The sequence below is a fragment of the Macaca fascicularis genome, chromosome 14, assembly GCF_037993035.2.
Source record: "Macaca fascicularis isolate 582-1 chromosome 14, T2T-MFA8v1.1".
Taxonomy (NCBI): Eukaryota; Metazoa; Chordata; class Mammalia; order Primates; family Cercopithecidae; genus Macaca; species Macaca fascicularis.
Window position 1 is genome coordinate 57093889 of NC_088388.1, and position 13973 is coordinate 57107861.

At 52.0% G+C, this 13973-nt stretch overlaps 1 protein-coding gene across 14 annotated transcripts in view; it reads left to right on the forward strand.

Annotated features, from left to right (window-relative positions):
• The window catches only part of DENND2B (DENN domain containing 2B), a 117992-nt gene that overhangs the window by 84576 nt on the left and 19443 nt on the right, over positions 1–13973 (forward strand). For all 14 annotated transcript variants that reach the window (XR_012423410.1, XR_012423411.1, XM_065528591.1 and 11 more), the window contains 5 exons: positions 765–901; positions 9122–9273; positions 11129–11344; positions 12244–12340; positions 12752–12796. Coding sequence is in view for 12 of the 14 variants with exons in the window: in XM_065528591.1 (XP_065384663.1) it covers positions 765–901; positions 9122–9273; positions 11129–11344; positions 12244–12340; positions 12752–12796 (647 nt within the window). In the remaining 2 variants the exon portion in view is untranslated. The remainder of the gene's footprint in view (positions 1–764; positions 902–9121; positions 9274–11128; positions 11345–12243; positions 12341–12751; positions 12797–13973) is intronic.

Here is a 13973-nt window from a genome sequence, read left to right on the forward strand (position 1 = left end):
AGGAGCAAACTACTAGCTGAAGGGAAGCTGGTCTTGGAAGCAGCTTCTGACTGCAAATTGTCCTCCCAGCTCCACCTTGGCAGTGGTCTTATTTGTTTTAAGGGCTCAGCCCTTCCTGCTTCAACAAACCACCCAGCAACGACTGCTTTTCCAACCCCCTGACAGCCCTGAGTGGGACCCTCCCAGTGTTGAGCCTTCCTACCTGCTTAGTGCAATGGCAGGAGTCCCTGGCTAGGATGCAGATGAGGATGTGAGACCCCAGAGGCAGACCAGGCACTCGATTCCAGTGTAATCACAGACACTTCTCAAGGAGGATATTCTCTAGGGCTTGATGCCAAAATTAATAGTTAACAGCTCAGCCTCTGGAGTGAGACATCGTCTGGGAGAATCATGCCTCTGTCACTTCCATCTCCTCTTTCACAAGATGTCACAATACTGGTGGCACTGTTGTGAAGATTAATGAGATAACACATGTAAAGGTGCATTTGATGCAGCACCTGGAACAGCATACTTTTAAGCTGGGGTAGTTGTTGTTACCTAATATCAGTATTATTCGGGAAAGGCACATTGCAGGCACCCAGGCTGGGGCCTTTCAGACCATCTGTCTCTTAATTTGGATGGTAAGTTTGGACCTGCCTTGATGTTCTTTCAGAAGCTGGCTTTATGAGGAGGGCCTATGGTCTTTGCTATTGCCATGGACATTCCCCAGCAAGGCAGCAGAGATCTGATTCAGCAGGAATGACTCTTGCTCTTGTTATCCACAGAAAATCCTTTGAGTTTGAGGATGCATCCAGTCTCCAGTCCCTGTACCCCTCTTCTCCCACTGAGAATGGTACTGAGAACCAACCCAAGTTTGGATCCAAAAGCACTTTAGAAGAAAATGCCTATGAAGATATTGTGGGTAAGCAATGGCAGAGGTGGCGGCTGGGTCATCTCAGGGGCTACAGAAGAACAGGAACAGGAGGAAACACCTAGATTGACTTCCTTCACTGTGGGCAGGCATGGTCCCACCTTCTGGAACTCCTCCTGGAAATGGGACATCGGGTGAAGCACCTTAGCAAAGACAGAGCAGCTTTGTGATTAAAAGCCTGGCTCTTGAATGAACTGAAATCCAAAGGACCTTTGGGGACACGAGAAGGAGAAAACAACATTATTCCTTTCCTTTATTTTTGGAAGGCTTTGAAGTCCAACAGACCATCTTCCTTAGCTGTGTGTCCTTAAGGCAAATCACTTAACTTTTGTGAAGACTCTGTTTTTCTCTTATAAAGTGATGATGTGACTATATTAGCAACAACAGTAATAGTAATAACATTTTGAGCCGGGCATGGTGGCTCATGCCTGTAATCCCAGCACTTTGGAGGCTGAGGTTGGTGGATCATCTAAGGTCAGGAGTTTGAGACCAGCCTCCGTCTCCACTAAAAATACAAAAAATTAGCTGAGCATGGTGGCGGGCGCCTGTAATCCCAGCTACTAGGGAGGCTAAGGCAGGAGAATCGCTTGAACCCAGGAGACGGAGGTTGCAGGGAGCTGAGATCACGCCATTGCACTCCAGCCTGGGCAACATGAGCGAAACTCCGTCTCAAAAAAAAAAAAAAAAAAAGTAATAATACTTCATAAGGTTGTTGTTAGAATTAAATAAGACTGAGTGTCTGGTGCAGGCCTGCTACCTGGTCAGAGATGGCCATCTTCTTTCTGTGTTCTTATGTGGTGGAAGGGGCAGAGGGAGTTCTCTGGGGTCTCTTTTAAAAGGGCCCTAATTGGTGAAGGCCCTGCACACGTGACCTAATCACCTCCCAGAGGCTTCACCTACAAATGCCAGCACATTGGGGATTAGGTTTCAACATAGGAATTTTGGGGAACACAAACATTCAGTCTGTTGTACAAGCTAAGAAGTTTCATTGCCCTAGTTTCATGGGTGCTGGCAGAAGACATGAGACCCCCGCGTCACAAAGGACTTTATTACTCATGGCATAGCAGGCAGCATGAGCTTCGTGTTCACACGGGTTTCCCCTTGTGCGTAAGTCCCATGGGGCGGTGTGGAGAAGGCCCAGGTGGAAGCTGCAGACACTGCAGGTCCATGTCCCAGCTGGGGAGCCCAAGCGTAGGAAACCCCAGTCTTTTCAGAGACTGCTGGCAAACCTGCCTAACCTTGGTCCTTGGAGAAAACATTACCTTTATCATTCTGGTCAGGAAACAAATCTGCCTCTGCCCTGAAGGGAGATACTCTCTCTGTCTTCCAAGGCTGTTTGCTGTATAAATACCCTTTAAAATATAGTCTGGAACGGTCAGTTCTTCTTGTTCAGAAGAAGGGCAGAAATGCAAGACTCCATTGAGATTTGTCTTCCAACAGGTGGGAAGACATGGTATTGGCAAACTTGTGTTCACGGATCAGACGAAAGATAGATGCTCTAGCTTGGGTTGCATTTGTTTTGTTTTTTTTGTTTGTTTGGCGTTCATTTCAATTCTGTTAGCATCCTCTTCAGTAAGGGGCTTTGATTCTGCTCAGGTGAAGTGTGGGGTCAGTGTTGGTTAGTGGGGAGGAGAGAGGCTGTGTTGCCTGCTGGCTCCCTCTCTGGGCCCCTGTCTTGCCTCTGTCTTAGGCCCTGAATCTGAAGAATGTGCTGTTAGTTAATACATGAGAGAGAGAAGTGGCCCGGGGTAGAGAGAACCCTCCAGATTCTCAGAAGCCTGGAATCTTTTTTTTTTTTTTTTTTGAGATGAAGTCTTACTCTGTCGCCTAGGCTGGAGTGCAGTGGCGCAATCTCAGCTCACTGCAAGCTCCGCCTCCCGGGTTCACGCCATTCTCTTATCTCAGCCTCCCCAGCAGCTGGGACTACAGGTGCCCGCCACCTCGCCCGGCTAGTTTTTCGTATTTTTTAGTAGAGACGGGGTTTCACCGTGTTAGCCAGGATGGTCTCGATCTCCTGACCTCGTGATCCACCCGCCTCGGGCTCCCAAAGTGCTGGGATTACAGGCGTGAGCCACCGCGCCCGGCTGGCTCAGAAGCCTGGAGTCTTATGAAGAGAGGGCCATCTGTTCCCTCATTTGATCTGAGCCATCGGTTTCATAGCTGTTTCCTCGCCACTTGCTGGGCCAGCGTTTCTGGGGAGACAGCAGCCATGCCGGGACCCGCAGGGACACTGCTTTCCCAGGAACAGAGTGTATAGTATGTAGTCACGCAAAACTGGGTCACAGCTGGAAGACTGTAGGAGTGAGGTCCCTAGAACAGCAAAAGAGTTTGGGGAGGGAGGCCCTTTCCCTTATCCCTGGGGAAAAGACAGCTTTGTACCCACAGGCGACCCAGAGCAGAGGTCAAGAGCTAGGGGCATCAGAACCAAAGATCCAGAAGCCAGGTGGGCAGTTAAGGAAGATGCCCCAACTCCAGCCCATACCCCAGTTCTACTCAGCCACCCAAGAGGCAGCCAGTGCTGCTCCTGTATTTCTCACCTCCTTGTGCAATACCAACATCCTGGAGTGGAAGAAAGTCCTCCCGAATGAGTGAGTAGGCAGAGGCCTAGACACACTTGCCCTCCTCTTTCCCTTCTCTCAAACCTGACCTAAGAAGGCCTGGGGAACAGCTCTGTTGGCCAGCTGAGTTCTTCCAAAATTCTGCCCCCCAAACATTGCCCCAAAAAATCCTGAACAGAGCCCTGGATGGTGGAAATTTGGACAGAGAGAAATGGTTGAAGCTGTCCCTTTCTCAAATTATTTCAATTCAGATGATCCAAGAATGTATCCCACAGGAAATCCTTCTCAGAGAATAGAGAATGGGAGGACCACAGGCTTGCCAGCACCCAGCATAGTCAAGGGACATCAGAAAACCACAGTCCTCTCTGCTCACAGCAGCAGCCACACTGGGTGCTCCCAGTGTCCTGGGAGGCAAACTGACACAGTACAGTTTCTGCCAAACTAGAGTGAATGAGAATGTACCCTGCAACAGGAGGTAGGGAGTGGGTGGGGCAACAGAGTGGCCTCCCCACTCATTAGGGAGGACTCTCTTCCACTCTGGGGTTGCATGAGGAGTTAAAAAAATATGGGAGCAGCTTGGCTTCTTCTTGGGTGGCTTAGTACAGCTAGGGGTCAGCGCTGTGTGGGCAAAAGGTAGAGGTAGCTGCTCACCTGGCTTCTGGATCTTTGGAACACCTAAAGGACAAGGAAAGAAGAGAGGGAGAGGATGCGGGAGAAAGGGAGGGGAGCGACCCAAGCACCAGTTTGGGAATACACTACATCGGATGTTTAGGTTTTGCTTTGGCCTCGTGGGGTGGTGGGGGTGGTTTCTGGAGTCTGCAGTTAGGACAGTGCCCTGTGCATGTTTTCCTTTTTTATGTCCCCACAGCAGCCCAATCTGAATTTCTGGGACCTGACTAGGGAGGCCAGAGGGAAATACAGAGGAAAATAGTCCCTTTCTGTTAGATTCTGGTGGGTTTCATTTTCATCCCCTGGGGACAGGCCCGAGAGTTTGGAGCTCCCCACAAGGCTTCAGGGGGTGTCTTATTGCTGAACTCAGAATGGCAGTTTCCCATCTTGCCTCGGACTGATCAGTGGCTTGGACTTCCTGGGAGCCATCTGTCTGGTCTGGGCCCAGCCTGTGCTCTGTGGGGTGAAGGATGACTCTGACCCTGCTGGATCAGGCTCCTGCAGGCATGCAGGGATGGAGCTGTTGGGAGGCAGAGAGCCTAGTGCTCATCTCCATCTTGGGTCCTGGTGATTGGACTGGAGTCCTGTCTGTCAGAGGTGGAGGGCCAGTTGGCCCCAAGACAAACGTGTCTCTCTGTGAGCAGTGGACTCTAATGGGGGTTGTGGGGGGTTTGCTGGCCTCCTGCCTACGCTAGGCATGATTCCTGAGGAGCTGGGGTGGGGTACTCCCAAAATACCGAGGTTTACCCTGCTAACTTGCAGAAAAGGAGTTCGGAAAGAAAGTTACTGCCTTGCTGCTTCCTGGGGCTGCTATTTCTCGCCTGTCCCATCTGACATCTGCCCCTGGAAGATGCTGCTATTCTACAAGGCCTTGTTTGCATTCTGAGCCTGACACTTAAAATGCACCCAAGGAAGCAGCTTGTTAAGGAGTTATGTGGAGTGGCCTCGGCGCCTGAGCTGCATTCCTGCAGATTCCCACTCCCATCAGCTAGCCTGGGCTGAGGGAGCGTTTCCAAGAACTTCAGTGGGATGTAAGCTGGGGACCAGGCCAGTCAGCCTGGACTGCAAAAGCCTTTTGAGCCTCCACTGTCTCTGGTTGCTTCCCTTATTTGCCCCCAGGCTGGGAAACAGTAAGGAGCAGAGGACACCCACTGGGATGGAGGTTGCAGTGGGAAACAAAACAGCCAAGAGGTGCAGCCCAGGGAAGGTGCCGGGGCTGTCGAGAAATGGTGTCAAGTCTTGGAGGGTGGGCAACAGCCGGCCCCTTAGAGGCCCCAATCTGATCTGTTGCTGGGGAGCTGGGCTCTTAGCCTGGCCCTTTCTGTCCTGTGTGAGAGAGGGAAAAAGGCTGAGAACCAGGAGAAACAGCTGGTTGGAACCAGAGGAGGTTGGGGAGGGAAGCTGCAGACCCAGGACCCTAGTGATGGGTGTGGTCCAGGAAGCTTAGGACTGTGTTTGGAGAAATTCTCAGTGCCTATGCGCATATACACACCCCTTTCCTAACTGGTTTTACCAGTTAGGTTGGGGTGGGGGAGTGCTGTATGTGTGGTTAAGACCAAAGGAGTTATGGGGAGGAGTGAAGGGTTGTGGGGAGGAGTGGGAGCAGGGCCCAGAGGGGCTGGATTCTTCCTTTAAGAGGATTAGTGTGACACTTTTGGGCTCTGACAAACCCCTTTTAGAAGAGTGCAAAGCAGAAATTCTTGGTGATGCCTTTGTCCCTTATTTCGTCATCCAAGCTGGGAAAGGTTGAGACCTCTGGCTTCTCCAGCTGGGCTTGATGAGCTGGGGCTGCTGAGGGCCAGGCCTTCAGGGAAGAGGGTCCACCTCTTCATCCCTCTCCAAGGGTTGTGTGGACTGTCCCAAGAAAGCTGTATGGGCAGGAATGCAGGTAGAAATTTGCAATCTGCCGGGCTCCCTGTCTCCCATTCATGCCCCTGCTGAATCTCCCATTCAGCCCTAGCTCCTTTAGCTCTGTCCTCTGTAGGATGTTCTGCGCACCATTTCCCAGCCCACCATCTCCTCCAGCTCTGAGCCATTGCTTTGATATTTATTTGCTCTCAGCTGGTTCAGTTTAGTGGTCCAGGACTCAGGGTCCACTTGTCTCTGTGCGTCTCCATCCCCTGGCCCTCTGTCCACCTAGAGAGATGACTGGGACAATCTATTTGAGACAGCTCCTCCAGGGCAGTCAGGAATGGTCCAGGAAGCTGGGAGTGGCAGATGAGTTAGGGTGGTGAAGGGACCAAGCTGAGGCTGGGGAGGCAGCGTGTGGGCTGGGGCCAGCCATCTATTTGCTGGAGAACTGATTAGTGGCTTTGTTATATCAGAGAGGATGTTAAACATTGCTGGAGAAGAGAGGCTGGCACAAGGGGCTGGGCAGGAGCAGGTCTTCCTGAAATCGAGTTTCCAGAGACAGGACCTATCTTGAGAACCTGCTGTTGCTGGCTGTTTTCCCCTGGGTTGTCAGTGATGTGTACCAGCCTTGTACATCTATTACTTCCCTGGGCCTCAGTATCCTACACCTTTTTCTTGGAGCTTTGAATTTTGTATCAATATTCAAAGCTCTTACTGTAGTGAAAAGAAGGAAGGAAGGAGGGAGTGAGGTGAAGGAAGAAAGGATGGAAAAAAAGAGGGCTAGTCTTGGGACTCATGTCACATACTCAGAAGCCATTGGAAGTTTAGAAAGCTCTATCTAAAGCAGTGGTTCTCAGTGGGGGGACAGCTTCACTCTTCCCTCCCTCCCTTCCTGCCTGCCTCCCTCTCTCTCCCTCCATTCTTCCCTCTGTCCCCCCCAGAGAGCATCTGGCAGTGTCTGGAGACATTTTGGGCTGTTATAGCTAAGGAGATGCTAATGTCTCCTGGTGGATAGAAGCCAAGGTTGCCACTAAACATCCTAAAAATGGACAGGACAGTCTACCATAACAGGAATTACTCAACCCCAAATGTCAGTGGCTTGGAGAAACCCCTGGGATTGGGACAACGCTTCCTATAGGTTGAGGATGATAATAAAGGCCCTGGCTGATCATGCAGCCCAAGGATTTGATGAGCTTGGCATCAGTGTTCTCCCTGCCCTGATGTGGACAGTGATGCTCTGGTCCTGTTTTAGGGGATCAGGAAGACTGTGTCCTGGCATTCTCCCTTCTTAGTCCCCCCACCCCCTCCTCACTCCTGCAGGACATATGTTGCGGAAGGACCAAGAAGTAGAGAATCCATCCCCAACGCCTCCCTAAGTGCCCCACGGTGGGGTAGGCTGGAGAAAACATGCAGGGGGTGCCAGGTTTGCTATTTGGCTTCTTGCGACAGGGCTGCTGGGCCAACTCCGCTTAGTCAGGGCTCTGGAATGGAGACAAGTCATTTTAATAGCATGACTGTGTTACAGGAAAAGGTCTGCTCCATTGCTGGGGACTCTGCTTGGAGTTTGGAATCACTTAATCCATTCCCAAATCCCAGTGACCCATCTTTGACTCATAAGTTTACAGAGATTTATATTACTCCTACTGCAGTCTATTTAGCTGTCACTGAAATCCCTTCTTCACACCTGCCCCCTGACTCTGAAAGAGCATTTCCTAAGTTCATTGTGATTCTGCCTAAGTTGATGCCTCAATGTGGAGGGAGCTCCACTTTGGAATGGACGGATCTGCAAGCATATAGGGGTTGGCTCTTCTCCTGTGCCCTCTCTAGGAAAGCTTCACTCTCGGCAGCCTTTGTTTCTCGTCCTCCAGCTCCTCCTTCTGCCTGCTTCCTGAGGAGTGGGGTCTGAGTTCCTCTGGGGCGTAAGGCACATTCAGACATCTGTAGGACAAGTGTGGGACTCGGTGGTCACCCAGGCTCAATCCTGCTGCTGAGCAGAGGTGCTGGAGTGAGTCCTGCTGTGCAGCAGGAAGATGGGGAAAGGGGTACAGAGAGGGCTGTGTTCTGAGTTCCCCAGGGACCTGTTCACCCCATGGATTCTGCCACCAGGATCAAGCTAGGACTGACCCGGCCCATGTTGTTACTGTGTTTTAGAAAAGGTGTGTGTTGTAGGGGTCGGGGCAGGAGATACAGCTTGTGGAAAGGAGTGCCACTCAACATCTTGAAGGGCAGGGATTGTGTTTTGGACTTCTCTGAGATTTTCTGGTAATGCCAATACAGTGCCCGCTGCCAGAGATTTTAGAACTAGTCCTGAGAAACAAGAACTCCCCTCACCCCCATCCTTTGGCCCAGACGCCTTCCAAGCCTTTCACACCTCCCCTGTGTCACAGCAGGAGAGTTTATTCCAAAAGGGGAGTGTTGATGGTTCTCTTTTTGCTGAGATCAGCGGTAGAGGGAATAGACACACTACAGTAGGAGAGTCATTGAACAGATCATTACCGAACACTTCCTCCTTGCTAATCACTGTTCCGTTCCAAGGTTGCCTCAGTGAACAATGCAAAACCCTGCCCTAAGAGACTTGTTGAATGGCACTGTAGGTGAGAAGGGGGGCCTGGTGAAGCTCTGCTCTCGACAGTTCTGTGAGTTCCTCCATGCCCACCCTCCAAAGTAGGTCCCCAGGGAGATCCCCTGAGCCTTGGGTGAAGGGACAGCCATGACCTGAAAACCCTTCCTACCTTGAACTGTGTTCTTTGGGGTGTTTGCAGCAGAGGGAAAGGAGCCAAGGAAAGACTCTTGGTGCTGGCTTTGTCCTCTGGCTGGGCACAGGCAGGGGTGGCTGAGCCAGTCTTGTGCAATCCCTGAATTTATAAAGCAGAGGCCAGGCTGAGCTGGGCTGGGGGGGGGGTGGGGGGGTGGCGGGGGGCGGGGGGGTGGGCTCTGCTGCTGGACTTGGAGCCAGGATCTGTTTGTAGCCTCCCCACTGCAGACGGGCAGCTGCATGACTCATGAGCTGAGGGGCCAGGCAGAAGCCATTCTCTTTGGTTCACAGGAATTCTGCTTGTTTATTTGTGTGTGTGCGAGTTCGTGTGTTTCCTTCTTCCCTTCTCCCCCTTCTCTAACTCTTCCTCCTCTGCAGGAGATCTGCCCAAGGAGAATCCATATGAGGATGTGGACTTAAAGAACCGAAGAGCAGGACGAAAATCCCAGCAACTGTCTGAGAACTCCTTGGACTCTTTGCACAGGATGTGGAGTCCTCAGGACAGGAAGTACAACAGCCCACCCACACAGGTAACTCAACCCCGACATGGGCCTGTAGGGTTAGCGTGAGGGCCACAGTAGGGGCCTGCCCTTCCAAGGCTTGGGCCCAGCTTCCATTCAGGCTTTTACCCTCACTAGTACTTGATAAAGGAGGTCTCCTCAGCAAAGGGGTCTGCACTCAGGGACATCCACCATATCGAAACCCCTGTGGACAACTGGCACCTGCTCTGAGGGGCATCCTGTCCTATCTTCTTTCCCTTCCTACACAAGCTCTGAGTTGCAAAACTCAGCCAGGAGCCCTTGCAGTCTCCTGTCTGATTATTTATCACCCTGTGGGAAACAGGAAGACAGGGCCTAGTGGGAGTCTTGGCATTCTGCAACTTTGCCAGAAGTCATCTCAGTACTGGCATTAGGGGGCTATTTGTAGGCCCCCAAACCACATTTGGAGAGCCAGACAGATGTCTGTGACACCTGGAGCCACTCCTATGAGAGAGAGTAAGCATGAATCTTTAAGGAATGGATGGGGAGAAGGCAGAATGAGAGGAAAGGTGAACAGCCAAAGGAAGCTCTTGGACTTCAGCTCCTTCTGTCCTTGTCCAGGATGACAAGAGGCAGGTGGAGAGGCTTCTCTGCCCTCCCCAGGTAACTCTAATTATCTTTGCAAATGGAAGGATCTGTATAGCATTGGCCAGATAATATAAAATTGATTTCTTCTGGCTTTGGAATAAGGTGTTTGTTTTTATAAAAGATTTACCCCATAACTGGGAGTGGTGGCTCACGCATGTAATCCCAGCACTTTGGGAGGCCGAGGTGGGCGGATCATCTGACGTCAGGAGTTCGAGACCAGCCTGGCCAGTGAAACTCCATCTCTACTAAAAATACAAACATTAGCCGGGCATGGTGGCGCATGCCTGTAGTTCCAGTTGCTTGGGAGGCTGAGGCAGGAGAATTGCTTGAACCCGGGAGGCGGAGGTTGCAGTAAGCCAAGATCACGCCACTGCACTCCTGCCTGGGTGACAGAGTGAGACTCCATCTCAAAAGAAAAAAAAAAAAAGATTTACCCTCTAATTAGGGCTCTGTTCAAACAGGCTTCCTCTGAGTTTGCATTGCCAGATTGATTGGGTGAGAACAGGAAATTGGGGGCTGTGGAGGAAGGAGGATTTGCTGAAGAGTGAGGAGAGGCAATTCCAGAACCAGACAGTGGTTGGGTGTCTGTGGGATACTTGCCTCCCCACAGGGCCCACAACAAGGATGGTGCCCTTGGCTGAGAGGTCAGCGCACATGGCGAGAGGCAGAGAGTAGATCAGGGCTGGGAAGAGGGCAGTCAGGGCCTTGTGAATGTGGGAGCCAATTCAGTGTGAGGCCTGCCTGGCCCAGCTTTGGTGTTCAGAGCCCAGAGCCCCTGTGTTCTCCATGGGAGCAGTTAGGAGGGCCAGGCTGCAGGATCTCCCAGCCCAGCAGGCTGGCCATTAGGTTATGGCCTCTGCTGTCTGAAACCTTTTAGGATTGGCTAAGGGGCAGAGGTCTGGAAGACTGGCTGCATCACCCAGACCCAGTAATCCTTGTCCCAAAGCTCAGGAGGAGCCCCCAAAATTCCCACTTTGCCTTTTTGTTCCATTCAGATAAGAGCACAGGTGTTTTTAGCCTCTGCTTTCATTTTTTGCTGGCAGTAGTGAAGCTTCCTTTAGGGAAGGCAAGTATCTAATCTAGCCCTGACCTGGCTGATTAGTAGTTAAAGTCTTAAGAGAGAGATGGAAATTCCAGGGCAAGATTGTGGGGAGCCAGGGATACCAGCCCTTGGCCTCTGTGTCCCCATCCCAGCCGAGAGGCACCGGCCAAGGCCTCTGTGGCGAGCCCCTCTCACATGTCCTCTCCCCCATGCCAGCTTTCCCTGAAACCCAACAGCCAGTCCCTGCGCAGTGGGAACTGGTCAGAAAGGAAGAGCCACCGGCTGCCACGATTACCCAAGAGGCACAGCCATGACGACATGCTGCTGCTGGCTCAGCTGAGCCTGCCGTCCTCACCCTCCAGCCTCAACGAAGACAGCCTCAGCACCACCAGCGAGCTGCTGTCTAGCCGCCGGGCCCGCCGCATTCCCAAGGTACCCTCCCCAGAGGCAGCCCACTGGGGCTGGGCAGGTGGGCGGGCAGGCAGCCAGCCTTTTTCTCTCCTTCCTAGCTTCCTTCCTTCCCTAATCTGGACTGCTTCCTCGATTCCCTTTGGATAAATTCTGGGTCTGTGCACTGGCCTCTTTTTCATCTGATTAATTATCCTTTCTTATCGATAAAGATGCGTTAACTGATTCTTGGTGCTCAGATGTTAGAGGAAGGAAAGGCTAGCCAAGGCTCTCCATTAGTAAGTGTGGTGTATGAATTTTGGGGTATCTGCACACATAAGCACTTCCAGGCTTTCAAGGACCTAGGACTCAAACAAGGGTTCTTCCTATAACTCACAGCATTGAAGAGTTTTCAGCAATGATTTTCACACATAGGCAGCCAGGCCCAAATCCCTGGCCCAAAGCAGCAGGATTTAGCCAGATGGTATTTTTAGCCTGCAAACAATGCTTGGGTATATTGGGAATTTAGATTCTTCCTGTCGGGGCCCCAGGTTATGGCCCAGAGGGGAAAAGCTAGAATCCTTGTTCCTGTTATTGCATCTCAGAAGCTCTTTGTCTCAGTTGGTTCAATGACTCTTGGGACCCAGGAGCTACCATCCTGTCTAGTTTGATCACAGTTCCTTCCTCTGGGGAGCTAAGTTTAGTGTCCTTGTGTTGGGGCAGGAGACCACTCCTGGGGGACTAGGTGTATGGAGAGCTACCAGGCATGGCTGGTGAGTCACCACTTGGGGTCGGTTCTGCACCCAAGAACCGGTCCTGGACCCAGCGGGTGCAATGCAGAAATCTTGTACCATTAAGGGCAGGGATGAGCTCCCACTCAGCCTTCTTGGAAGCGGGGCAGCTGGTGTTAAGGTTACCTCACCCGCCCTGCTTTTCTCACCCAGCTTGTCCAAAGAATTAACTCCATTTACAATGCCAAGAGAGGAAAGAAGAGATTAAAAAAGTTGTCTATGTCCAGCATTGAAACAGCATCACTGAGAGGTAGGCTTTGGTGCCGGAGCTGGTTCAGGCGTCTGGGGCCCTTGGGCATTAGGAATGGGAGAGGCATCAATTTGCCTGTGGAGGGTAGAGCCCTGCCAGGAAATGGCCACATAGGAGGGAGGAACAGAGAGGGAAGAAAGGTCTGGGATGGGTTCCTTCAGACTTTGGGCTGTGAGGGCCTTAGTAGGGAGGTGGGTGTGGGAATCGGCTTCTGCAAAAGGAAAGGCCAGACTCACTGAGCATTGCAGTCTGTTTCCCATTTCAAATCTTGGCCCCCTGGAGGCAGGATGCCTGACCATGGGCCCAGAGAAGGTAGAGACCATCCCCTGTGAGAAAAGCTGGGGTGGTAGGGGAGCAGAAAACATTGGCTGTGGGGTCCAGCAAGTATGTACTCTGCTGTTCCTTTTCCAGATGAAAACAGTGAGAGCGAGAGCGACTCTGATGACAGGTTCAAAGGTGAGGCACAGCTCCCACGAGCACAGAAGCTCTCCCAGCAGGGCTGCAGCCTTCTCTGCCGATGCATGTGTGGCTCCAGTGTCCCTAACTGGCCTGATGTGGAGAGGCGACAGACAGGCCAGATACCAGAACAACAGAGCAGGAGCCACAGGGAAGTCTGTCCTTATAGACACGTGAGCTCAGCCCTGTAAGGTTAAATCCAGATGTCTCTCTTTGCCAAATGTAAGGGTGGAGCCCTGCCCAAACTGTCCCAAGCCATTGTCCTTGGGAATTGGGTGCTAGATTTGCCTGGTAAATGCTGTAGATCTCAGCTGGGCGCGGTGGGTCACGCCTGTAATCCCAGCACTTTGGGAGGCCGAGGCGGGCAGATCATGAGGTCAGGAGTTCGAGACCAGCCTGGCTAAGATGGTGAAACCCCATCTTTACTAAAAAAAAAATACAAAAATTAGCCAGGCACGGTGGTGGGCATGTGTAATCCCAGCTACTCGGGAGGCTGAGGCAGGAGAATCACTTGAACCTGGGAGGCAGAGGTTGCAGTGAGCTGACTGAGATCAGGCCACTGCACTCTAGCCTGGGAGACAGAGCAAGACTCCATTTCAAAAAAAAAAAAAAAAAGGTTGTAGATCTGGAGGGTGAGAGATGGGTACAGAAGATTACAAGGACCTCTTCTGGCAAGAAATGTGCCTTAGACTGAAGAAACTGTTTCTCTGGAGGCCCTGCAGCCCCGCCCCCCATCTCCCCTCTCCCCGGAGAGGAGCCTGAAAAGGTTCTGTAGCCTTCACATTCCAGGGTCCTTGGATAAATCTTTGTGCTTTCTCTGCTGGGAAACCCTGCCTAGGCCTTCCTGGATGATTATCCTCTCATCCCCAGGCAAATGGCAAGTAGACTTTGGATGTAGGAGCACGGACAAGGCTCAAGTACTGCTAGGGGCCCAGGGATGAAGCCTTTGTGGATGTTCATGTATTCTGGTCCTTTTGGTACAGGGACAGAGTGGGTGCCAAGATGCATCCCTGGGTTTGCCTGGCCTCGGCAGTCCTCCTGCCCCAGCTCAGTCTCCGGACGCTCCAGGAGGACCAGGCCCGCAGCCTCCTGTGTCAGGGCAGAGTCTTTGTGCAGGGGTCAGCACCTTGTGCCTGCCAGTCCTCCCGCACTGCAAACTGGGGATGGTATCAGACTA